Raw genomic sequence first — 25,905 nt, forward strand, 5'->3', positions numbered from 1 at the left:
CGCCTCAGTTACACTACGTCGGCGATTTCAGCGCAAATACTTTCTCCACGTACGCGTACACCATAATTACTCTAGCACGTAAACATTGAGGCTACATTCGTCTGGTGTGAGACGTTCCCGGGGTGGGGGCCGAACCGCACAAATAACCCTGCGCTCGCTGTGGGGCGGCGGTGGGGTGGGTGGACTGCTGCGCCCTGTTGTGGGGTTGTGAACCACTGAGGGCTACGGCGGGGACGAGGCCTCTCCTTCGTTTCTAGGTCCCCAGTTCCATACAATACAGTACAACACAAAGATACAGACAAAATTTCAGCTACAAGTAGTTAACATGTAACAAAATAATCATACTAAACTGTTCATATAATATTTGCGTTTAGGTGTAATTATGCCAGGTTAAGTTGTTCTGTATAATAATGGTTCCATATGTAAACTTTGTGCATGGTGACTGGCGGTATGGGTTATGTCCAGAGGCCTGTAAACAGTAGATGTCATACCACACACGAAAACTCCGTTCCTTTTCATATCTGCAAAAGAATGTCGACATTATCTTAAATACGACGAAGAATAAATGGAACACACTCAGTGAAGGATGTGCGCTGTATGTCGTGACAGCATTTCCTACTAAGAAGATAAGTTCCCGTTCGTCAGTTAAGCGTGATGCACATTTAATTACCTGATGGGTCTAGAAGCAGGTAGCACGAAGCGGTTAGGCAACAGGTTTTTTCCCTTCCCACTGTGGGAGCCGGAACGCCATTAAGCATCGTAATGGAGCGCCTGGTAGCAGTTCTTCCACGGCCTCGTGCTGTTGTGCCGAACCACGGTTCTGGCGGCAAACCGATGCTCCATTATTTCACGCCTGATAATATCGTTGTAACAGGAGCCACAACGCTGTTTTCGGGAAATTAATTCCGCGAGACGTCTGTAAGACAAATTATTATCTTGTACCTTGGCACTCATTGTTTCCTTTCAGTGCTTATGGACAACAAAGAGCTGAAAATACTCATTTCCTGTGTTTCAGGTGGAAGAATAAACTGCTTAATGTATACATCACGTTTCTTACAACGGAAACTCACCATCGCACCCCTCTCAGATTTAGTTGTAAGAGGGTCCAGTGGGTAGCCCGTGAAAAACTGAACTCAGATCAAGCATGAAAACAGAAAGAAGATGCACTGAACTGCGAAAAAAGCAAAATAGAAACAGCCAACGGTCCAAAAACAAGAACTGCCAAAAAACGTAAATTGAAACCACAATGACGTCGTGGGCAAGTGATTGTAGTATTGGACTGCCAAGTTGGCGAGTCGGGTAAATCTCCCTCATGCCATTTAATTTTTTTTTTTTTTTTTCACAACATTACGAACTGTCCGTCCGGTTGAAAGGTATCTTTACTATTAGGGAGTATCTTTATAATTAATCTGAATATAGGGGATAAATTCTGGTCTCAATACAACTGTTGCGCAAACGATATGCAGTAGGATGTGCCTTACATCAGACCGGGATGAATCCGAGACAAATTGGTAATTCGTACACATTGCTTTCTTCTATCACCTCTTTCGTGATTTTCAAATGAACCGTTGGAGTGGACCAACATATAAATAGAAACATCTGATAAAGATACATGCTTCGAAATGTGCATGTCAGGAAACGCCGCACAGTGGCGAACACACTGAACAGTTGCACTGCAGCAAGTAGTACGCAGTAAGCTGAAACAACCGTTTCATGATCCAGTTGAGAAACGCACAAACATTAATAAATTTTATAATTTTTTTAAATGATAGAAAAGCAACGGACAGCTATGTGATGTTGGTGCAAGTATAAGGAGTAGATGCCACAAAAGAAAAATGTGTTTAAAACTGGCACAAATGGTCAGCGACAGGCCAGATACTTCCATTTACACAATGAATATTTCGCTTTGCAGCGGAACGTAGACTATCGCACAGATTTCTGATAAAATAAAATGATTCTGTGTGAAATATTTACTGTAGGAAGTGCTAGCCCAGCGTACACAGGAGAGCTGCTGTGAAATTTGGTAAATGGACAGATAGCGACAGAATGTCAGCTGCGACAGCGTCTCGTGAGTCGGTCTGAATATTTCATTTCTCGTTAGCCTTCTGTGCGAACTGCAACGTCCAGAGATTGAGGTCCAATTCGGTAACAATTTTCGTTTTTGTTACGGCCTTCAGTCCGAAGACAGGTTTGACGCAGCTCTCCACGCTGCTTTATGCTGTTCAAGCCTCTTAATCTCGGAGTGACTACTGCAGCCCGTTTACTATACCCGTCTCTTTGGTGCCTCTGCAACTCTTACCCCGTCCCCCCATACTTTTCTCGAATACTAAATGGACTATTGCTCGATATCTCAGAATGTGTCCTATCAATTGAACTCTTTCTTTAGTCATGTTATTCGACAAATTTGTTTTCTCCATAATTCTATTCAGTATCTCCTGATTAGTTATACGATCAATTCATCTACAGCATTCTTCTTTAGCACCATGTTATAGGAGCTTCTATTCTCTTATCGCCCACTGTTTAATTCTGTACATGGTTACACTCCACACAAATTCCTTCAGAAAAGACTTCCTAAGACTTAAATTAATATTTACGTTAACAAACCTCTTATTTTCAGAAGATCTTTTCTTGCCATTGTCAGTCTGTATTTTATTCTATATCGACTACCATCAGTTATTTTACTGCCCAAATACAAAACTCATCTACGAATTTTAGTACCTTGTCTCCGAATATAGTTCCCTTAGCATCACCTGATTTAATTCGACTGCAATCAATTACTCTTGTTTTGCTTTTGTTGATGTTCAATTTATATCCTTCTTCCAAGACTCTGTCCATTCCGTTCAGCTGCACTTCTAAGCCCTTTTGCTGTTTTTGACAGAAGCAGAATATCATCGGCAAACTGAAAAGTTTTTATTTCTTCTCCCTCCTCAAAATTTTTCTTTGGCATTATTCGCTGTGTGGTCAACGTACAGCTTGAAGAACATTTGGAGGCACGCTGGAACCTTGCCTCACTCCCTTCTCAAGCACTGCTTACCTCTCATGCCCTTCGACTCTTGTAACTATCGTCTGGTTACTATAGTAGTTGTACACAACCTTTCGCTCCCTGTACTTTGCCTCTGCTGCTTTCAGAATTTCAAGGAATGTACTCCAGTCAATGCTCTCGAAAGCTTTCCCTACATCTACAAAAGCTATAAAAGTACATTTGTCTTTCTTTGACCAAATAAATCGTAGCGTCAGTATTTCCTGGCATGTTTCAGCATTTCTCCGGACCCCAAACAGTTTTTCACCTAGGTCGACCTCTTATCAGTTTTTCCGCTCTTATGTACGTAGTTCGTGTCAGTATTTTGGAATCACAACTTATGAGTCTGGTACACACACCTGTCAGCACATGATTGCTTTGGCATTGGAATTATTCCATTCTTCTTAGGGTGATTCCCCTGTTTCATATACCTTACACATCAGATGGAGTAATTTTGTCACGACTTGCTCTCCCAAGGAGATTAGCACTTCTGAGGGAATGTCGTGCTCTGTCAAATTCTTCTCGCAGTAACATACTGAGGCAGTCTGGTTCTGTCTCAGTGCGATAGATCGATTGTATCGCCGGTGCCATAGCTCTATTTCCTAGAAATTTTCTTAGCGGAAGAGGAGCCAAAATAAGCGAACATGTGTCTCAGTTAATTCGTAGACTCTTCACCGTCAAAGTTTTCGAAGTAATTTGGATATCTTTTGCTGGTCCATAAGCTTATCCTAAGTGGTAGCAAAGTGATAGTGTCGCCACCACTCACGTTTTGCGTCCCATGGCCGAAACCCGATTATTTTATTTTGTTTCATTTACCTACTCATGTTTGTTGAAGTTTGCTACACAAATGACTCTTATCAAGTTATGGACACAAGGGCGTTACATTTACTACAAAATTACAGCTGGGTTCCACAATAAGTGTCATATATATTACGTATGACATGTGTGTATGCTATTTTCAGGGGTTACAATCTTGTTAAATTCTCAGATTCTTGTATTTCACCTTTATATCAATTCTAAATTCTTATATTATCTTCTTATGTTTATTCTTCAGAAAGATTTTGTGCATTCCGTTGGGCTATATCTATCGCAGAAACATTCGAAACATAGGAATTCGGAACACCGCGAGCATCGTGTTAACGCAGGCCTGCCACAGTGACATTTCTCCGTACAAATCTCACTCGGGAAAGAAACTTCGTTAATGCTGCTGGATACGTCATACGTGGGTAATTTCGAATAATTTTTCATTCATTTATTGTTTTTTTTTGAGCTCATTCATCAGACATTCTATTAGTAGAGAAATAAGGACAACGTTACTTCAAAATAATAATTGTGGAGTTTCGAAAACGGGGCGCAAAACTATGAAGCCACGACTCTAGCCAGTTTGCCTCCGCTTCGGTTGAACCATTTACTAGCTCAAAGGCACATAAATTACGTCGAAAAGATTGATCATCGTTTTAACAGAAAAGGTCGCGTATCTATGGATAAACCGAGCCACGTGTTCGCTCCCATTGAGCGAAGTTTATGAGAAATCAGGTTATGGCACCCACCATGTTCTTCTCGTAAGTTATTACGATTCCGTGTCACCAGCGGGCGTCTCTCGACTTGCAGTCTCGGCTGACAGTCAGTCAGACGCCTAAGCCCCAGTGCATTAAACCAGACATTCCGAGTTTCGGCGTATGTTTGGCGATATCGCGGTGAGGTCTAAGTCTGCAAGTTGCGTAGTGACGATTCTGAGTGGATTTGCCACGAGTCTGCCAGATGTCGTGTCAATTTCTGCAGACTAATATCTTCAGATGGTTATTCTACAGCATAGATCCGTGTATCCAGCTTCATTTAATGATTTATATGATACGACTGAGCTCTGCTGGAGCGAAGCCAGATACACTCAGAGCTGGGTTTACCACGGCTCTATTTGCATCGTTTTTACGTCATTTACAATCGGCAATATGCTCGCCGTTGGTGATATGCACAGATTTTGAAACTAATCTAAGTACTAGATGGGCATTCTGTTAGTTCATTACTAGATGGGCATTCTGTTAGTAGAAGTGTGAATGCCTTTCAGACCATGATGCACAAATTTTAACACTAGAGGGTCTTTGTACTCAAACCAACGTCGTATTTAATTACAAGCTATGTAGGAAAGTTAATCCAACAGCAATAGAGAGTTTTTCAAAACTTGTAAGGGAACTTTCCATAACACATTTCTCATGCTCTTTGAGAGTTGCTTTCCATTAGAACATTCTAAACGGGGTACTAGCAGTAATGGACAGCCCGGTTGGCTGACTAGTGGGATAAGGAAAATATATCAAAATGTTAGAAGTAGTCACAATCAAGCTACAGTAGCCCATTACAAACAGTATTGTAAGGTGCTTAAAAATGTTATTAGCAAGGCAAAAAGTATGTGGTATGAAAATAGAATAGCTAATTCACAGGATAAAATAAAAGCCATATGGTCAGTTGTGAAGGAAGTGTCTGGTCAGCAGCACAAGGTTGATGATATAAAGTCATTCCCAGTAATAATATTTCTGTTACTGATAAATCAGATATATGTACAGTATTTAACAACCACTTTCTGAACATTGCTGGTGAATTAAATAAAAATTTAATTTATACAGGAAATCATATAAATTTCTTAGCAAATACCTTTCCGAGATTGACGTCTGAAATACTCCTCTGTGATACAGACAAGAGGGAGATTGAGTCAATAATTAAATCACTGAAGACTAAGGACTCTCATGGTTACGATGGAGTGTCTACTAGAATATTAAAGTTCTATGCTGCACATGTTAGCCCTGTATTTAGCCATATTTGTAATTTTTCCTTTAGGAATGGTCAGTTTCCTTCAAAAAATGGTTCAAATGGCTCTGAGCACTATGGGACTTAACATCTGAGGTCATCAGTCCCCTAGAACTTAGAAGTACTTAAACCTAACTAACCTAAGGACATCACACACATCCATGCCCCAGGCAGGATTCGAACCTGCGACCGTAGCGGTCACGCAGTTCCAGACTGAAGCGCCTAGAAACGCACGGTGAGAGCTTCCGGCCGTCAGTTTCCTGAACGATTAAAGTATTCAGTAGTAAAGCCGCTTCTTAAAAAGGAAGAAAGGGATAACCTAGATAATTTTAGACCTATTTCTATGCCACCAGTGTTTGCAAAAGTCATCGAAAAAGCTGTGTATGTAAGGTTAATTGATCATTTTAGATCACACGATTTGCTATCAAATGTACAGTTCGGCTTTAGAAGTCGTTTGACAACTGAAAATGCTATATTCTCTGTGAGGTACTGGATGGGCTAAACAATAAGTTTCGAACGCTTGGCGTATTTTTTGATTTAACAAAGACATTTGACTGTGCTGATCTCACAATATTGCTCCAGAAGTTGGACCATTACGGAATAAGGGGAGTCGCTCACAATTGGTTCACCTCTTACTTTAGCAACAGGCAGCAAAAGGTCATTATTCATAATGTTGATAACGGCTGTGATGTGGGATCTGAGTGGGGTATTGTCAAGTGGGAGGTGCCCCAGGGATCAGTGTTGGGGCCGCTCCTGTTCCTTATTTATATAAATGATATGCCCTCTAGTATTATGGGTAACTCTAAAATATTCCTTTTTGCTGATGACACTAGCTTGGTAGTAAAGGATGTTGTGTGCAACATTGACTCGCTTTCAAGTAGTGCAGTACGTGATCTCAGTTCATGGCTTGTAGAAAATAAACTAACGTTAAATCACAGTAAGACTCAGTTTTTACAGTTTCTAACACACAATTCAACAGAACCTGACGTTTTAATCTCACAGAACGGGCATATGATTAGTGAAACTGAACAGTTAAAATTCCTAGGTGTTCAGATAGATAGCAAGCTGTCGTGGAAAGCCCACGTTCAGGATCTTGTTCAGAGACTTAATACTGCCATTTTCATTATTCGAACGGTATCGAAAGTGAGTGATACTTCGATACGTAAATTAGTCTACTTTGCTTATTTTCATTGTCTTATGTCGTTTGGTATTATGTTTTGGGGTAACTCTTCCCATTCTAGATGGATATTTTTGGCTCAGAAACGGGCGGTTCGGGCAGTAAGTGGTGTGAGTTCAAAACCTCTTGTCGATCTCTGTTCACGAGTCTGGGTATTTTGACATTGGCCTCTCAATATGTATATTCCTTATTGTCGTTTCTTGTTACCGATATTAGTTTATTTCCAACAATAAGCAGCTTTCACTCGGTTAATACTCGGCAGAAATCAAACCTCCATTTGGTTCGGACTTCCTTAACTCTTGTGCAAAATGGTGTGCAGTATACTGCTGTACCCATTTTCAATAAGCTGCCACTCGAATTCAAAAATCTTAGAAGTAATCCACGCGCTTTCAAATCGAAACTGAAGAGTTTCCTCATGGGTCACTCCTTCGTTGCTGTCGAGGAGTTCCTTGAAAAACTAAGCTGATTGTCATTGTATTACTGATAGCGTTTGTGTTAAACGTATGGACTGATTTTCTTTCAGGCTCATGAACATTTATTTTTATCTGTTATTACTTTCATGTTGTAAGTTCATGTACTGACACGTTCCATGACCTTAGAGATTTGCTGCTCAATTTGGTCCTACGGAACTTGACATTTAAATATGTAAATAAATAAATAAATACGTTGAAGAAGTCATTCGGCTCCAACCATAAAGGTGAGCGTCACAAGTGCTAATACTGTAACAATACGAGACAGATTATGCTAAATTCAGTTGTTTTAAATTTAATTGGAATATAAACCTGGTGGCACTGTGTTGTGTGTGAGCTGCGTGTCTATCTTGGCTACGCCAATGAGTTCACTGTGCTCATCCCAATGGCTTACCCACATTCCTGTTTTCCTGTTCGTTATGAGACCTACTCCTGTTTTACATCTATTTGATTGTGTATTTATTACTGTGTAATCACCTGACCAGAAGACCTGTTAATCGTGCCACAGAACTAGCCCTCACTATATCTTATTTCAATCTACCTATTTCCCTTTTCAGATTTTCTAACCTACATATCCGATTAAGGGATCTAAAATTCCCCGCTCTGGTCCGTAGAATGTCAGTTTCGTTTCTCCTGATGACCTCGACCTCCTGAGTACTGCCCACCAGTGGATCGGAATGGAGGATTATTTTACCTCAACAATACTTTACCCAAGAGGATTCCATTATCATTTAACCACATAGTAGAGCTACATACCCCGGGAAAATTTTCAGCACCGAGCGAGGTGGCGCAGTGGTTAGCACACTGGACTCGCATTCGGGAGGACGACGGTTCAATCCCGCGTCCGGCCATCCTGATTTAGGTTTTTCGTGATTTTCCTAAATCGCTGCAGGCAGATGCCGGTATGGTTCCTCTGAAAGGGCACGGCCGACTTCCTTCCCCGTCCTTCCCTAATAATGAGACTGATTACCTCGCTGTTTGGTCTCTTCCCCCAAACCAACCACCAAATTTCAACTTAGCACGCTCTTACTTTCAGTTATTCGCAGAACCACCACAGCAACGCCGTGTCGGCTGATGTTACAAGGACAGATCATCCAATCATCAAGAGGGTTGCCCCTGCAACTACTGAAAATCTGGTGCCCCTCTTCAAGAACCACATGTTCGTCTTGCATCGCTACAGATTCCCCTCCATCCCTCCGGTTCAAAAATGGCTATGAGCACTATGGGACTTAACTCCTGAGGTCATCAATCCCCTAGGATTTAGAACTACATAAACCTAACTAACCCAAGGATTCGAACCTGCGACTGTAGCGGTCGCTCGGTTCCAGGCTGTAGCGCCCAGAACCGCTCGGCCGCTCTGGTCGGCCCCACCCCTCCAGTTCCCGATGGCTATCTACATCTACATCTACATTTATACTCCGCAAACCACCCAACAGAGTGTGGCGGAGGGCACTTTACGTGCCACTGTCATTACCTCCCTTTCCTGAAGTAGCGTATGGTTTGCGGGAAGAACGACTGCCGGAAAGCCTCCGTGCGCGCTCAAACCTCTCTAATTTACATTCGTGTCATTGAGGCAAGCAAAACGCAAACCACTCCACCTCGGCAATGTCTGTACTTTATGCGTCATTTTTTGTTCTAGTAACTATGAAAAGTATGTAATATTCGACTTCTCAATGTTTTGTCAGTGTAGTTAACAAGCCAGACACGAAACTGATTGAATTATTTTTCTATACTATCAAATAGCGATAAACGTTCTTTTGACTAGTAATTTAAAGAAATCGTTCTAGAATTCTACACCAGTCAAGAGTAATTAGGATATACGATAAGGGAAAGTGAAAAAGTAAGTTATGATTCTAAAGTCTATGACATTCTTCTCAGCGTCGACTACTCTAAGTTGGATCCTCATCCGAGCTTGCATGTAAATCAACTGCCATCCACATGGTATGAGGGGCGTCGACGTCAAAGATCAAGTACGTTGTGGCGACTGTAGAGCATTAATAACGTGCGTCTGCTGGATTTTGCACATGTGCAGAAAGTGGGGACGGTCGCATCTTCTGCTATCGTCTCAAGGTGACCTGCCCCGATGTGCTTACTTATGTTATAATAACAGATTTTGTGCCTTAGCGTCTTCTTAATCTTTATTTTGTTGTTTGTTCGTCTTCACAGTACATTGCGATGGTCATACGAAGACATTGATACTTTTTCTACAAGTCTTCTCCCACGTTTGTGAACCACACAAAATATGTCAGCTATACATGGTGTCCATAATTAAAGTACCAGGTTCATACGGCTGTAGAAAGAAAACCACTGCGCAGAATGATGCCCAAATTTTAACAGCATATGTTGTCGCAGGAGGAAAAGTCATGGAATAAAAGGGAAGAAAAAAACGAAAATTTGACCAGTGGATGGCGCTGTAAACGTCAAGATATGCACATCAATAGACGTGCAACACACGGCCGTTACTCAGCCTGTACCCGAGACGCCCAGCATGACTGTCTCTGGTATAGCACGCTGCTCGTAAAGGTTTTTAACAAGAATGGTGACTGAAAGTGAGTAGCTCTGTAGAAGTTTCAGACACTCGGTGGTAAATACCCTGGCAAGACATATGCTAAGGCTCTGGAGAAAATGATTATAAAATTCTAAAAGACGGATCCTTTTGGTCGGAAATGCCATCACATCACTGCGGGAGGGGTCAAGCGATAGTGTGAAAAGATGAAGTACTTGGGGGATTGTCTGGATGTGTCTGTAAGCATGGTCCACAAAATCCTACGAAACATCCTGCATTACTGTCCATACAAAATCATCTAAACGACAACGGCTTTCAATTGTCCTGTGACTAAAAACCGCATAAAAAGCAACATGTCATCGGTTTTTCAAGGTCGGGAGGCTGGCGCAAGAAATTTTCCGTACGCTGAACACCGTTTTCTGCCACAAGTTGAAATCGAGAAACAGCATGTTCCACAACAGATCGAAGTGTCTCTGGAATCACGTTCAGAACGCGTTGTGCAGTGCGTGCTTTCAGTTCAGCTACTTCGTAATTGGAGCACTGAAAACATCTTTCAGATATCCGCACAGCCAGAAGTCGCACGAGTTAAGATCAGGTGATCTGGACGCAGCGTTTCCGAAATGCCTCTGCAGCAGCTAGTTCACTGCGTGTGCAATGTGTGGAGCGTTGGAATGACGTTGGTGTGCAAAAGACTCTCATAGCGTTTACCAGTGACGGTGCAGGTAACAGCACTCGCAGAACTCATCTCCTCGAAAGAAATACAACGCTGCGACAAACGATGCCAGCATCCCGCACCACACTGTAACCTTTGCTGAACGAAATGGCACCGATGGAGCGGAGTTTCCGTTGCCCACATCCCGCAGTTCTGCGTATTGACATGTCCTTGTTGATGGAAATAGGTTTCGTCTTTCCACAGACCGTTCCATGGCCATTCATTCCCCTTTCCTTGCGCGCAGGATATTCCAGAGCGAACGTTTGTCTTGCTGGTAGATCAGCACGAAGCAACGCCTGAACTTGGGTGATTTTGTATGGATAGCAATGCGGGATGTTTCGTAGGACTGCATTCACCACACTTGCAGGCATGTCCAACGTTTGGGCAATTCCCCTTGCACTACACGTTTGCAGTCCACCGTTCGACGCCTCCTGCTTATCTGTGGCCACACCTGCGACAGACGTCAGATCAAATGTTTTCCTCCCTCTCCCACATTGCACTTCAAAAGAACCTGCCATTTAGAATTTCTCCAGACCGTTAGTAGACCCTGGACCAGCGCCTTTTTTCATACCTTTGATTGTCTGGAACTTTTGCAGGGCTACTCACGCACAGTCACCGTTCTTGTTGTCCGCCCCGAAAGTATCCTACGGGCTCGGGTTCGATTCCCGACTGGGTCGGAGATTTTATCCGCTCAGGGACTGGGTGTTGTGTTGTCTTCATCATCATTTCATCCCCATCCGGCGCGCAGGTTGCCCAGTGTGGCGTCGAATGTAGTAAGACCTGCACCAAGGTGGCCGGACCTGCCCTGCAAGGGGCCTCCCGGCCAATGACGCCAAACGCTCATTTCCATTACAGTTCTTTTTAAGGGCCTTTACTAGCAGCGCGCGATCCTTCATGGAGGCAGTCATGCTGGGTGTCCAAGACGCAAACTGAGAACAGCCGTGTGCCGCGCGCCTTTTGGTGCGCATATTCTCAGGTTTAAAGCGCCGTCTATTCTAAACTGGAACTTTAATCATCGACACCTGGTATAACATCTTAATATCAGTACAAAAAAGAAAATCCATGGCTTTCTGTGGCAGAAACTCGGTAAGGACAAAAGTAATAATAGAGATCAAGGTTACACAGTTAGCAAATAGATTTAAATATTTAGGGATCATGCTTATGAACAGAGGAGACCTAAGTCAAAAAGATAAAATTGAGAAATTTAGTTGCCTAAATGGAGCCTTTACAAGATCTCTCCAAAATAAAGTAAGAACAGCAATTTAAAAATGATTCAAATGGCTCTTGGCACTATGGGACTTAACATCTGAGGTCATCAGTCCTCTAGAACTTAGAAGTACTTAAACCTAACTGACCTAAGGACATCACACACATCCATGCCCGAGGCAGGATTCGAACCTACGACCGCAGCGGTCACACGGCTCCAGACTGTAGCGCCTAGAGCCGCTCGGTCAAAACGGCCGGCCAGGAATTTAAATTAAGAAATATAGACATTAGGACGGAGCTGGAAACATACACTGAAGAGCCAAAGAAAGTGGTACACCTACCTAATATCGCGTAGGGCAGTCGCGAGCACTAAAAACTGCCACAACACGCCGTTGCATGGAGTCGACTAATGTCTGAAGCAGTGCTGGAGGGAACTGACACCATGAATCCTGCAGGGCTATCCATAAATCTGTAAGAGTACGAGGGGGTGGAGACCTCTTCTGAAAAATACGTCGCAAGACATCCCAAATTTGCTCAATAATGTTCATGTCTGGACTTTTGGTGGCCAGCGGAAGTATCTGAAAGCAGAAGAGTGTTTCTGGAGCCCCATCTGTAGCAATTCTGGACGTGTGGGGTGTCGCATTGTCCTGTTGGAATTGCCCTAGTCCGTTGGAATGCACAATGGACATGAATGCATGCAGGTGATCAGATACGACACTTACGTACGTGTCACATGTCAGACTCGCATATAGACGTATCAAGGGCCCCATATTACTCCAACTGCACTCGGCCCACACCATTACAGAACATCCAACGGCTCGAACAGTCCCCTGCTGACATGCAGGGTCCATGGATCCATGCGGTTGTCTCCATACCCGTACTCTTCCATCCGCTCGATACAATTTGAAACGAGACTCGTCCGACCAGGCAACATGTTTCCAGTCATCAACAGTCCGCCGCGCGTTATAGCTGCGCGGTCAGGCGTCCTGTCACGGTTCGCGCACTCCTCCCGTCGGATGTTCGAGTCCTCCATCGGGCATGGGTGTATGTGTGTGTTGTCCGTAGCGCCCTCAGCAGTTTGGTCCCATAAGATCTAACATAGAATTAAATACCCTCGGAGTAGTGAAGCAACTTAAATCACTTAATAAAAACAAGTCTTCTGGTCCAGACTGTATACCAATTAGGTTCCTTTCGGACTATGCTGATGCAATAGCTCCATACTTAACAATCATATACAACCGTTCGCTCGACAATAGATCCGTACCTAAAGAATGAGAAGTTGCACAGGTCACACCAATATTTATGAAAGGTAGTGGGAGTAATCCACTAAATTACAGGCCCATATCGTTAACGTCGATATGCAGCAGGATTTTAGAACATATATTGTGTTCGAACATAATGAACTACCTCGAAGAAAATGATGTATTGACACAAAGTCAACATGGTTTTAGAAAACATCGTTCCTGTGAAACACAAGTAGCTCTTTATTCACATGAAGTGTAGAGTGTTATTGACAAGGGATTTCACATCGATTCCGTATTTCTGGATTTCCAGAAGGCTTTTGACACTGTACCAGAAGCGGCTCGTAGTAAAATTGCGGGCTTATGCAATATCGTTTCAGTTATGTGACTGGATCTGTGATTTTCTGTCAGAGACGTCACAGTTCGTTGTAATTGACGGAAAGTTATCGAGTAAAACAGAAGTGATTTCTGGAGTTCCCCAAGCTAGTGTTATATGCCCTTTGCTGTTCCTTAGCTATATAAAAGATGTGGAACACAATCAGAGCAGCCGTCTTTGCTTGTTTGCAGATGACGCTGTCGTTTATCGACTAATAAAGGAATCATAAGATCAAAATAAACTGCAAAACGATTTAGAAGAAATATCGGAATGGCGCGAAAAGTGGCAGCTGAGGTTAAACAACGAAAAGTATGAGGTCATCAATATGGGTGCTAAAAGGAGCTCGTTAAACTTCGGTTACACGATAAATCAGCCTAATCTAAAAGCCGTAAATTCAGCTAAATACCTAAATATTACAATTACGAACAATTTACATTGGAAGAAACACACAGAAAATGTTGTGGGGAAGGCTAACCAAAGACTGCGTTTTATTGGCACGAGACTTAGAAAATGTAACAGACCTACCTAGAAGACTGGCTACACTACGCTTGTCCGTCAACTTTTAGAATACTGTTGCGCGGTGTGGGATCCTTGCCAGATAGGACTGACTGAGTACAAAGAAAGGCATCACTTTTGTATTATCGCGAAATATGGGAGAGAGTGTCACAGAAATGATACAGGATTTAGGATGGGCATCATTAAAAGAAAGGCGTTTCTCGTTGCGACGGAATCTTCTCACGAAATTCCAATCACCAATTGTCTCCTCCGAATTCGAAAATATTTTGTTGACACCGACTTACATAGGGAGGAACGACCACCAGTACAAAATAAGAGAAATAAGAGCTCGTACGGAAAGATATAGGTGTTCATTCTTCCCGCTCGCTAAATGTGATTTGCAGAGTATCCATGTAGATGTAGATGTAGATGTATCTCAAATTTCCAAAAATTAACAATCCAACGTCGGTGTTGACGGGCCCAGGCGAGCCGTAAAGCTTTGTGTGGTGCAGTCGTCAAGCGTACACGAATGGGCCTTCAACACCGAAAGTCCATATCGATGATGTTTCGTTAAATGGTTTACACGCTGATACTTGTTGGTGGTTCAACACTGAAATCTGCAGCAACTTGTGGAAGGGTTGCACTTCCGTCACGTTGAACGATCCTTTGCAGTCGTAGTTAGTCACATTCTTGTAGGATCTTTTCCCGGCCGTTGCGATGTCGCAGATTTGATGTTTTACCGGGTTCCTGATATTCATGGTACACTCGTGAAATGGTCGTAAGGGAAAATTCCCATTTTATCGCTACCTCGGAGTTGCGGTGTCCCACCGCTGGTGCGCCGACTATAACACCACGTTCAAACTCACTCAAATCTTGATAACCTGCCATTATAGCAGCAGTAACCGATCTAACAGCTTCGTCAGACACTTGTTTTATACAGGCGTTGCTGACCGAAGCGTCGTACTCTGCCTCTTTATATATCTCTGTATTTCAATATCCATGTCTATACCAGTTTCTTTGGCGCTACATTACCACTAAATTTATGGCAATGTATTCAGATTGATGAAAGATGCTTTGGAACACAAGCCAAAAAGAAAATGTTCAAATGGCTCTAAGCACTATGGGACTTAATATCTGAGGTCATCAGTCCCCTAGACATAGAACTTCTTAAACGTAACTAACCTAAGGACATCACACACATCCATGCTCGAGGCAGGATTCGAACCTGCATCCGTAGCAGCCGCGCGTTGCCGGACTGAAGCGCCTAGAACCGCTCCGTCACAACTGCCGGCCCACAAGCAAAAAGATGGAAAGACTAAAAGTAGCTGCAAAAGGCCGAACAAGATTTGCGGCATAACAGAAAAAAATTATGAGAAAGCAGAAGAAGAAGAAGAAGAAGAAGATATTCTCCCTGAAGATAAACTATTTTATCTAAAAGAAACAAATCTAGGTTTCATAGTACCTGGACAAAGAAGAAGCCTGCACTGTGTAAAAATAAGGACGTGAGCAGATAAAAAAAACGCTTTTAATAAAATTGTAAAAACTTCAGTTGTACTGAAGAAGAAAAATAGTTCCAGATATTATTTGGAGGTTGGAAAGGAAGTTTGACAAATAGTAAAAAGTACAAAAGGAGTTACGTACTGCTTCCTAAGCATTTATGGAGTGCTTGTATCTTTACTTGGATGAATAAATATTGATGTTTTGATGTTTTTATACGACACCTTTCCTATTCTTTCAGTTCTCAGCAGTCTGAATAATTTACCGTACAAGTTTTATAAGGAACATCCACTATGTATTTTGTTACGCTGATCAATAAACTCTATCACTGTTAGTCCGTCAAAGCTTAATAGTGTAACTATATTCCAACTTTCTGCACGAGGTACGGCCTCTCATAACCCACTTTCATCCCCAGTACTGCCAGAATAACATAATTTTGTCCCAGACGTGCAAATACCGAACGACTCTCTTTAACGCGCCAGAGGCGTTGCAGTAGACTCACTTGCCACAAGCAGTCCTAGTAATCGCCTGAGACAAGAAAGTCAGTCGTGTGAATGGGGATAAAGTGACCGTGAAGCTGTCCGCACGAACCACACGCCCTGAATGCGGTCAGACGGAAACCACAACCTCAGCAACAATGAATGTGTCACAAAGTATGATTTCAAGGCATCGGCGCTGGTTCTAATAGACAGGAAATGTTCGTCATAGACCAGTACAAGGTCTAGCTAGAGTAGTCATGCCGTAGCGGGACCGATACCTGACCTTAACCGCACAACTCTATCCCACTGAATCTGCAAGACAATTGAAGACTGGGAATGTCAAACCTTCTAAGCAACAAACAATGTATCTTTGTTTGTACAAAACTTGTTTGTATCCAAAAAATTGAGAAGGCATTTTGATACCACAATATTTTGCTGGTCACCTCGTTATTACAAAAAATGGGAGACATTAGAAAATAATTTATTAAAAACGTTCTAGGCTACATACCAGGGAACTGACCGGTTATAAGTGCCATTTTTTGTTAATTTTGTGGACAACATTGGACCACTTTCGTCAATCTTTACAGAAGAATGCTGAAGATTAGATGGGTAGATCACATAACTAATGAGGAAGTATTGAATTGGATTGTGGAGAAGAGAAGTTTGTGGCACAACTTGACCAGAAGAAGGGATCGGTTGGTAGGACATGTTCTGAGGCATCAAGGGATCACCAATTTAGTATTGGAGGGCAGCGTGGAGGGTAAAACTCGTAGTGGGAGACCAAGAGATGACTACACTAAGCAGATTCAGAAGGATGTAGGTTGCAGTAGATACTGGGAGATCAAGAAGCTTGTACAGGATAGCGTAGAGCTGCATCAAACCAGTCTCAGGACTGAAGACCACAACAACAACAACATAGCCAATCTTATAAATTGGGTTCTTTTTTTTGTTGGCCCAATACTCTTTCATACTTTCATATCGTACCCTTCTCTCCTTATTCGAAACCACCCTTTCCATTCTCTGTTTGTTAATTTTTATTGGCCACCCTGCCTTAACCAGTTTTCACCAAGAATGATTAAGAAAGTTCTCCTCGAATTTGTATTTGTTAACGTTAGTTCTATCAGTTTGACAAATTTTGGGTGGAGTCCAAAATGTCTCAAAATCTTTAACACTGAGGGCCTATGAATAGAATCATTTGCTTTCTTAAAATCTATAAATGTAATTGAGAAAGGCTTGTTCCGTTTGTGGCAATAAGCCATAACTAATTTCTGATAAATTGTTTGTTCGGCACAGTTTGTTCAAAGTCTGAAGCCTGCTTGATATTTCCAGAGTTCCTTATCCAGTTGTTCTTTGATCCTATTTTGTAAAATCCTAAAAAAAAACTTGTAAGTACAGTCCAAGAGCGAAATTCCTGTAAGTGCTACTGAGAAAACTTTTTTTTCAAGTGCCATTAATACTGAGGCACTAAATTTTATTTGTGATAATACATATACAGGAATACAGCAGTAATGGTTTAACTAGCATAATTTAACTAGCATAAATGGAGCCAATAAAAAAAATTCTCTGATGTTTTAAATTTTTACAACAGAGTAACAAAATTAAATTCAAGAAAAAACCTCTCAGTGTTGGCTTCTGTTTCTCAAATAATTCAGTACTTGGGACCAAATGTTGCAAAGTTTACTGTAGAACTTCTTATGCTATCTAGGAGCAAATGAAATCACCAACAGGTTTTTTCAAATGGCTCTGAGCACAATGGGACTTAACTGCTGACATCATTAGTCCCCTAGAACTTAGAACTACTTGAACATAACTAACCTAAGAACATCACACACATCCATGCCCGAGGCAGGATTCGAACCTGCGATCGTAGCGGTCGTGCGGTTCCAGACTGTAGCGCCTAGAACCGCTCGGCCACAGGTTTTTTCCGTTTGTCAACTGATAATCATGACATGTTTTTTCATTTGAAGTACGATATGGCAGACATCAACCAAGGCCATTACTCTTTTGAAGACACTGAGATTCTCCAATTCTTCTGTTTTGGAGTGAAAATGTTTAGTAGCTGTTTGACATGGATGAGTAAGACACATTGATCATACTGAATCTGCACATCTTATAAGCCTGCACTGAAACAGTGTTTCAGCAAACATCTTTAAATTCAAAGAAGTAAGTTATATGCTTTGCAATTACATGGAATGTCTTCTTCATAGCTTTAGCTGACTCCATAGCTTGTGTATATCTCGCGGTACAGAGGCATGTTCAGCTTTCTTCGTTTTCATAGAACTGCAAAATCGTCCTGCTATTATAAAGGTATTTTAATGATACAAGCAGAATGTTACATGACCTCTGCTTACCGCACAAACTGTGCATCAAATAACTGGAGACGTTGACGCACGGCACTTGCAACTCCAGAAGGAAGCACTGCTTCTACAAGGATCATGCTACACCCAGTAACGAACGTTTGAAACATTTTTTCAATGATCTGGCTCTTTGAATAAGTCTCGGGAAATGCAACAGAGTACCGAAAACAACAACTGCACTAAAACACGTTTTGCGAAAAAAATGGCACTTTCAACATTTGACAGTTCCGCTCTTCAGTTGGCTTCAGAGCTTACAGCTACCTTTAGAGCATCAGTTCCCGGACAAATTGCGAATCGATGTCACTGAGCACTTGGTCTTTCTGACAGACGCCAGTCAGTGATTCACATTTTTCAGAAAATAATTGTGTGTTTAATAATAATACCGGAGCACCATTTCTCTTTCTTCATTGCCATTTCATTCGACGAATTGTGGAGGATGGGTGCAGGGGTTTACACCTGGCTACTAGATATCGCAGTCTGCAGCTGTACAGTTTTTCTTTTTTTTTCAATGTAGCTGAAACAGACATTAACATACGAAAAACATACAGATGATACTTAAATGCTTTGTCGTGGTGTTTTGATGACATACAAGGTGAACGTCTTAGTGTTGCAGCTAGACGATGACGCCAATAACTTAGCAGGTCAGCTGGAAGATGATGTTCGCAAGTTTGTTGACCTGTTCCAGATTAATTGGTGGTTAGAATGGGATGATGTCACGAAGAAGAAAGTGGAAATGACGTATTGGTAGGGAACTGAAGTCAGGTATAGGGTGGGATAGTAAGGGGAGGGCTGGGGGTTTCAGGGACTTTATCAAGTGAACCTTGCTCGGGGTAGGATAATGAAACTGAATGTGATTGTGGTGGGCGTCTGTGTGCAGTATGATAGGAGGAGCGCTTCCGGTTAGCCGAGCGAGCTAAAGCACGGCTTTCCGGAATGGGAAGGAGCGCCATCTGCCTCGGCGAATGCGGGCTGGTTCCCCTTATTCCGTCTCAGCTACATTATGTCGGCTATTGCTGCGCAAACAAGTTCTCCACTTACGCGGACGTCACCATTACTACACCACGCAAACATAGGGGTTACATTCGTCTGCTGTGAGACGTTCCGAGGGGGGGGGGGGGAGGAGGGGGTGTGTCCACCGGGGGCCGAACCGCACAATAACCCTGGGTTCGGTGTGGGGCGGCGGAGGCGTTCGATACAGTTCCCCACAGTCCTTTAATGAACAAAGTAAGAGCATATGGACTATCAGACCAATTGTGTGATTGGATTGAAGAGTTCCTAGATAACAGAACGCAGCATGTCATTCTCAATGGAGAGAAGTCTTCCGAAGTAAGAGTGATTTCAGGTGTGCCACAGGGGAGTGACATAGAACCGTTGCTATTCACAATATACGTAAATGACCTTGTGGATGACATCGGAAGTTCACTGAGGCTTTTTGCGGATGATGCTGTGGTGTATCGAGATGTTGTAACAATGGAAAATTGTACTGAAATGCAGGAGGATTTGCAGCGAATTGACGCATGGTGCAGGGAATGGCAATTCAATCTCAATGTAGACAAGTGTAATGTGCTGCGAATACATAGAAAGATAGATCCGTTATCATTTAGCTACAAAATAGCAGGCCTGCAAGTGGAAGCAGTTAATTCCATAAATTATCTGGGAGTACGCATTAGGAGTGATTTAAAATGGAATGATCATATAAAATTAATCGTCGGTAAAGCAGATGCCAGACTGAGATTCATTGGAAGAATCCTAAGAAAATGCAATACGAAAACAATGGAAGTAGGTTACAGTACGCTTGTTCGCCCACTGCTTGAATACTGCTCAGCAGTGTGGGATCCGTGCCAGACATGGTTGATAGAAGAGATAGAGAAGATCCAACGGAGAGCAGCAGGCTTCGTGAGCCCACACAGAAGCATACCGACAATGCTTCTTTCCACGAACAATACGAGACTGGAACAGAAGGGAGAACCGATAGAGGTACTCAGGGTACCCTCCGCCACACACTGTCAGGTGGCTCGCGGAGTATGGATGTAGATGTAGATGTAGATGCAGAGGGGTGAAGGAGACTGCAGTAGTCGTCGTGGGGTTGTGGATCACTACGGCTGCGGCGGGGACGGAGCCTCTCCGTCGTTTCTAGGTCCCCGGTTAACATACAATACTATACAATGATAGGAGGTACTGAAAGTCGTTAGTTTGAAGTGAAATTAAACAATGTTACCTACGTATGAAAATATGAAATTGTAATGGATGGTTCAAATGGCTCTGAGCACTATGGAACTTAACATCTGACGTCATCAGTCCTCTAGAACTTACAACTATGTAAACTTAAGTAACCTAAGGACATCACACAGATCCATGCCCGAGGCAGGATTCGAAACTGCCACCGTACTGGTCGCGCGGTTCCAGACTGAAGCGCCTAGAAGCGCTCGGCTACAGAGGTGGGCAATTGGAATGGATCTGGGATTATTTGTCGTTGGCAGTTGAATGAAATAACGAACGAGCAGCCAAAGTGATTTGGAGAAGGAGATGAGCACTGAATATTTTGAATGACAGTTTCGACAAGACGGATTAAATCTTCAGTTATGACATTAGATCACAGACAGTTCCTTGAATGGTGTATCTTAAAATGGGCTTCATGAAGGCAGTCATTTCACATTTTGTGGAAAAGGAGCTTAGTGTTATACTTCTGGAGTAAGTTAGATAGGACAAGTCTCTCGTTTTATGCTAGGGTAGATACTGCAATTTGGAACATTGTTTAAAAGTTCATTGCATATACTAGAGCAGTGGTTCCCAACAGGTGGGCCGCGGACCCTCTGGGGTCCGCCAGCAGTGCCAGAGGGGTCCGCAAGAAGCTATTAGAATAAAAAATATATTAAATATATTTCGTATGAGGACAGATTTTTTGTTTTGACCGCTCAATATTTTTTCAATACAGAATACCACAATGATTTTTCTAAGTACCAAAAATAGAAAACGTATAAAAAGACTCTTAATTTGGCTTTTTTAGGTACTTGATACTGTGATACGACAAGGTACCAATCATGCTTGATGAGGGGGTACTCGAGAAAATTTTGTTGGGAACCCCGTATTAGAGGGACAAGTCGGTTGGTTTTAAATTTTTACTTTAGATGGTCAGTGTATGTAAGGCAGTTTTGGCGACAATATTCTTAGGCTAGCTGTGAGGAAGCTTGTAAGAGCTGTCTATAATGGTAAATGAGGACGCCAAGGGTAATCTATAGATGATGGGGATTTGGAAACTACATGGACAAGTAATATGCGACCAGAGTTGTTGTGGATCCACAGAACTTTTCAGATGTGTCACTGTACGTGGCTCCTCAGTCCCCTCACATTCGCCCTTTGGAGTGCACCTACTGAGGACAGACACACTGCGCCCCCCGCTCTAGAGTTGTGGTGCTTACCGTGTAGCGCGGAGAGTCCTGTGGCGTCGAGCGGCGGCCGCAGCACGCAGATGTTGGCAGCCTTGGCGGCGGCCAGCAGGTCCTCAGCCTGGCGCGCAGCTGTCGCGTCCGCGGCCCGCACCGCCACCAGCTGGCGGGCCCCCAGCCGCTGCACTAGAGACAGCAGCGCCTGCAACCAGGGCACCGCTCAGCACAGTCGCCTGCCGCTCTGACCCCACCGAGCACGTAACAGCCTGCCACACTACAAAGATTCCACGGAAAGGTTGCTATTGCGTCGATTTATTTTTATTTTTTATCACACATGTAACTACACTACTGGCCATTAACATTGCTACACAAAGAAGAAGTGCAGATGATAAACGGGTATTTATTGGACAAATATTTTATAGTAGAATTGACATGTGATTACATTTCCACGCAATTTGGGTTCACAGATCCAGCGAAATCAGTACGCAGAACAACCACCTCTGGCCGTAATAACGGCCTTGATACGCCTCGGCATTGAGTCAAACAGACCTTGGATGGCGTGTACAGGTACAGCTGCCCATGCAGCTTCAACACGATACCACAGTTCATCAAGAGTGGTGCTCGGCCCCCAATTACCAGACTTTTTCAGTTGGTGAGAGATCTGGAGAATGTGCTGGCCAGGGTAGCAATTGAACATTTTCTGCATCCAGAAAGGCCCGTACAGGACGTGCAACATGCGGTAGTGCATGCATTCTCCTGCTGAAATGTAGGGTCTCGCAGGCATCGAATGAAGCGTAGAGCCACGGGTCGTAACACATCTGAAATGTAACGTCCACGGTTCAAAGTGCCGTCAATGCCAACAAGAGGTGACCGAGACGTGTAACCGATGGCAGTCCATACTATCACCCCTGGTGATAAGCCAGTGTGGCGATGACGAATACACGCTTCCAACGTGCGTTACGGCGATGTCCCCAAACACGGATGCGACCATCATGATGCTCTAAACAGAACCTGGATTCATCCGAAAACAAGTTTTGCCATTCATGCGCCCACGTTCGTCGTTGAGTACACCATCGCCGGCGCTCCTGTCTGCCATGCGGCGTCAAGGGTAACCGCAGCCATGGTCTCCGAGCTGATAGTCCATGCTGCTGCAAACGCCGTCGAACTGTTCGTGCAGATGGTTGTTCTCTTCAAACGTCCCCATCTGTTGACTCAGGGATCGAGACGTGGCTGCACGATCCGTTACAGCCATGAGGATAAGATGCCTGTCATCTCGACTGCTAGTGATACGAGGCCGTTGGGATCCAGCACGGCGTTCCGTATTACCTCCTGAACCCATCGATTCGATATTCTGCTAACAGTCATTGGATATCGACCAATGCGAGCAGTAATATCGCGATACGATAAACCGCAATCGCGATAGGCTGCAATCCGACCTTTATCAAAGTCGGAAACGTTATGGTACGCATTCCTCCTCCTTACACGAGGCATCACAACAACGTTTCACCAGGCAACGCCGGTCAACTGCTGTTTGTGTATGAAAAATAGGTTGCAAACTCTCCTCATGTCAGCACGTTGTAGGTGTCGCCACCGGCGCCAACCTTGTGTGAATGCTCAGAAAAGTTAATAAGTAGCATATCACAGCATCTTCTTCCTGTCGGTAAAATTTCGAGTCTGTAACGCGTCATCTTCGTGGTGTAGCAATTTTAATGGCCAGAAGTATATCTTCATTATCCATTAAGATTCATAAAAATGAATATTGTGAAATATAGGGTGAAGAAAAAAAGTCGCACTTGGCGGGCGCCATGTGATTTCTCATCCTAGTTCAAGACATAAGTGTATGTAGCAAAAACTAGTCCCATCAATAGTTTTAACGCTGTAATTGCATGCAGTGCTGCCAAGAAAGGGCACTGCCGACTTCCTTCCTCATCCTTCCCTAATCCGATGGGACCGATGACCTCGCTGTCTGATCCCTTCCTCCAAATTAACAAACCATCCAGAGCCAAGAGCAGGTAGCATGAACTCTGCGCTGTACCGCAGTTATCCCTTTAGCTGAGTAAGACGAGATATGCAGAGAACGAATATGCAGACTCGCCGTCATTGGAGTCGTGTTAGCGCCAAACTTTTTTTTCAGTTAGAGCGTCAAACTGTATCCAGTTTACACATACACAATGCGATTTGTAAAATTTCGCGCTTTTTACGATTTACATAAACGATTTGGTTGATGGAATTGACAGTGGCATTGGACTGTTTGCCGATGATGCTGTAGTCTACAGGAAAGTAGTATCTAGTTGTGAACAAATCAATAAGGATTTGCAGAAAATAAATGTGTGGTGTAATGACTGGTAGTTATCTCTTAATATTAGTAAGTGTAACCTACTGCGAATAACAAGGCGAAATCCCCATTAATGTACGAGTACAAAATAAATACCCAGTATTTGGAAGCGGTAACATCCGTCAATTATCGTCAAGTATCTCAAATGGAATGATCAGATTACACAAGTAACGGGCAAGACGAACTCCAGATTGCGGTTTATTGGTAGAATCCTGAAGCGATGCAGTCCTTCAACAAAGGAAATTGCTTACAGTACGTTAGTTCGTCCAGTATTAAGAGCATTGTTCGTCTGTATGGGACCCTTACCAATTGGGTCTGATTCAAGAGATTGAGAAGGTCCGAAGAAGAGCGGCAAGAATCGCGACTGGTACATTTAGCCATCGCGAGAGCGTTACAAATCTCATAGAAAGTTTAAAGTGGGACACACTTGCAGATAGACGACGCTCTATACGGAAGGGGCTGCTCAGTAAATTCTGAAATCCGATCTTCGCCGAGGATGTAGAGCATATATTATCACCACCAATATTCAAATCGCGCAATGATCACAATTCAAATATAAGGGAAATTAGAGCTCGACTTTGGCGCGAATTGTGCCCTCCGCCACACACCGGTTGGTGGCTAGCGGAGTATGTATCTAGATGCAGATGTTTCTTTCTGTCACTATCACCTTCATTTAAATATTAAGCGCAGCGCTGGGTAGCCGCGCGGTCCGAGACCGTTTGCCACGGTTCGCGCGGCTCCTCCCGTCGTAAGCTAGTTTAAGTTAGATTAAGTAGCGTGTAAGCCTAGGGATCGATGACCTCAGCAGTTTGGTCCCTCAGGAACTTACCACAAATTCAATTAAAAATTAAACATTAAGACGTAATATGAATTTCTTGCAGCCGTAAACAACCACTTTGTTTCGTCCTTGACTCGAATAAAGCCAGGAGGAAATAATAGCGGCTACAGTAACATCGTCTGTATCCACTGAGGTATAAACACTCAATAGGTAGGCTACTCTAGACAGCACATCACGTTACGCACAAAATTCCATTCTGTACGTTAGACGTCCAGGCTTACTTTCAGAGAAATGGTATGTACACGTGCGAGCAATGTTGACTTCACAGATGTTCAAAGCAACCACTTGGGCTTACAAACATTTCGCAACTCGCTGCATCATACTTTTCTGGACCCTAAGCAACATACCTGCATCCTCCATCTCGAAGCAGCATGAATGCGAGCTATTAGATCGTGTACATCCATGGGTCGAGCAATATAAACTTGTTCCTTTAAGTGTCCCCACAAATAAAGGTCTAGTGGATTAAGGTTCGGGCAACGTGGAGGCCATAATATTGGACCTCCACGACCAATTCGTTTTACTTGAAACTCTTGGTTTAAATAATTATTATTATCATTACAAAGTGGTGAAGTGCACCACGTTGTTGAAACCATAGCAGTCACCGAACACCAAGTGGAGCTTCGAGCCAGTGGAGACAGGGTGGGCAGGGATCGAAACCCGACGACTGGTACAGCAATATGGGATGATACACGTTCCTCTGCACATTACGAAGGGCTGCATGGAGTGGCAGCGATGCCAGCACATCGTTTTTGTATTTATACTTTCAAAACGTACCCGCTCTGTTTTTGCTAGATTGACCACTAAACGTCACGACTGCCCCACCCGGTGTAAAAGGTGGGGCGGAGTGTTGTGTTGTCAGTACAGAAACAATAACAGCAGAACTGGTTACTCAGGAGAGATTAGTGATTTCTAACGTGGACTATACATCGAATATCACGTGAATAAGAGTTACATCAAGGATATTTAGACCCTTCAGCCACGTATGTCCACTTCTGGTGTCGTCATCCTAACG

The 25,905-nt window shown here is 43.2% G+C and overlaps 1 protein-coding gene across 1 annotated transcript in view; it reads right to left on the bottom strand.

Annotated features, from left to right (window-relative positions):
* Positions 1–25,905, bottom strand: part of LOC126355330 (uncharacterized) — a 423,957-nt gene that overhangs the window by 37,032 nt on the left and 361,020 nt on the right. Inside the window, exon 5 of the mRNA XM_050005624.1 lies at positions 21,754–21,922. Coding sequence (XP_049861581.1) covers positions 21,754–21,922 — 169 coding nt within the window. The remainder of the gene's footprint in view (positions 1–21,753; positions 21,923–25,905) is intronic.

This window comes from Schistocerca gregaria, chromosome 3, assembly GCF_023897955.1.
Source record: "Schistocerca gregaria isolate iqSchGreg1 chromosome 3, iqSchGreg1.2, whole genome shotgun sequence".
Lineage (NCBI taxonomy): Eukaryota > Metazoa > Arthropoda > Insecta > Orthoptera > Acrididae > Schistocerca > Schistocerca gregaria.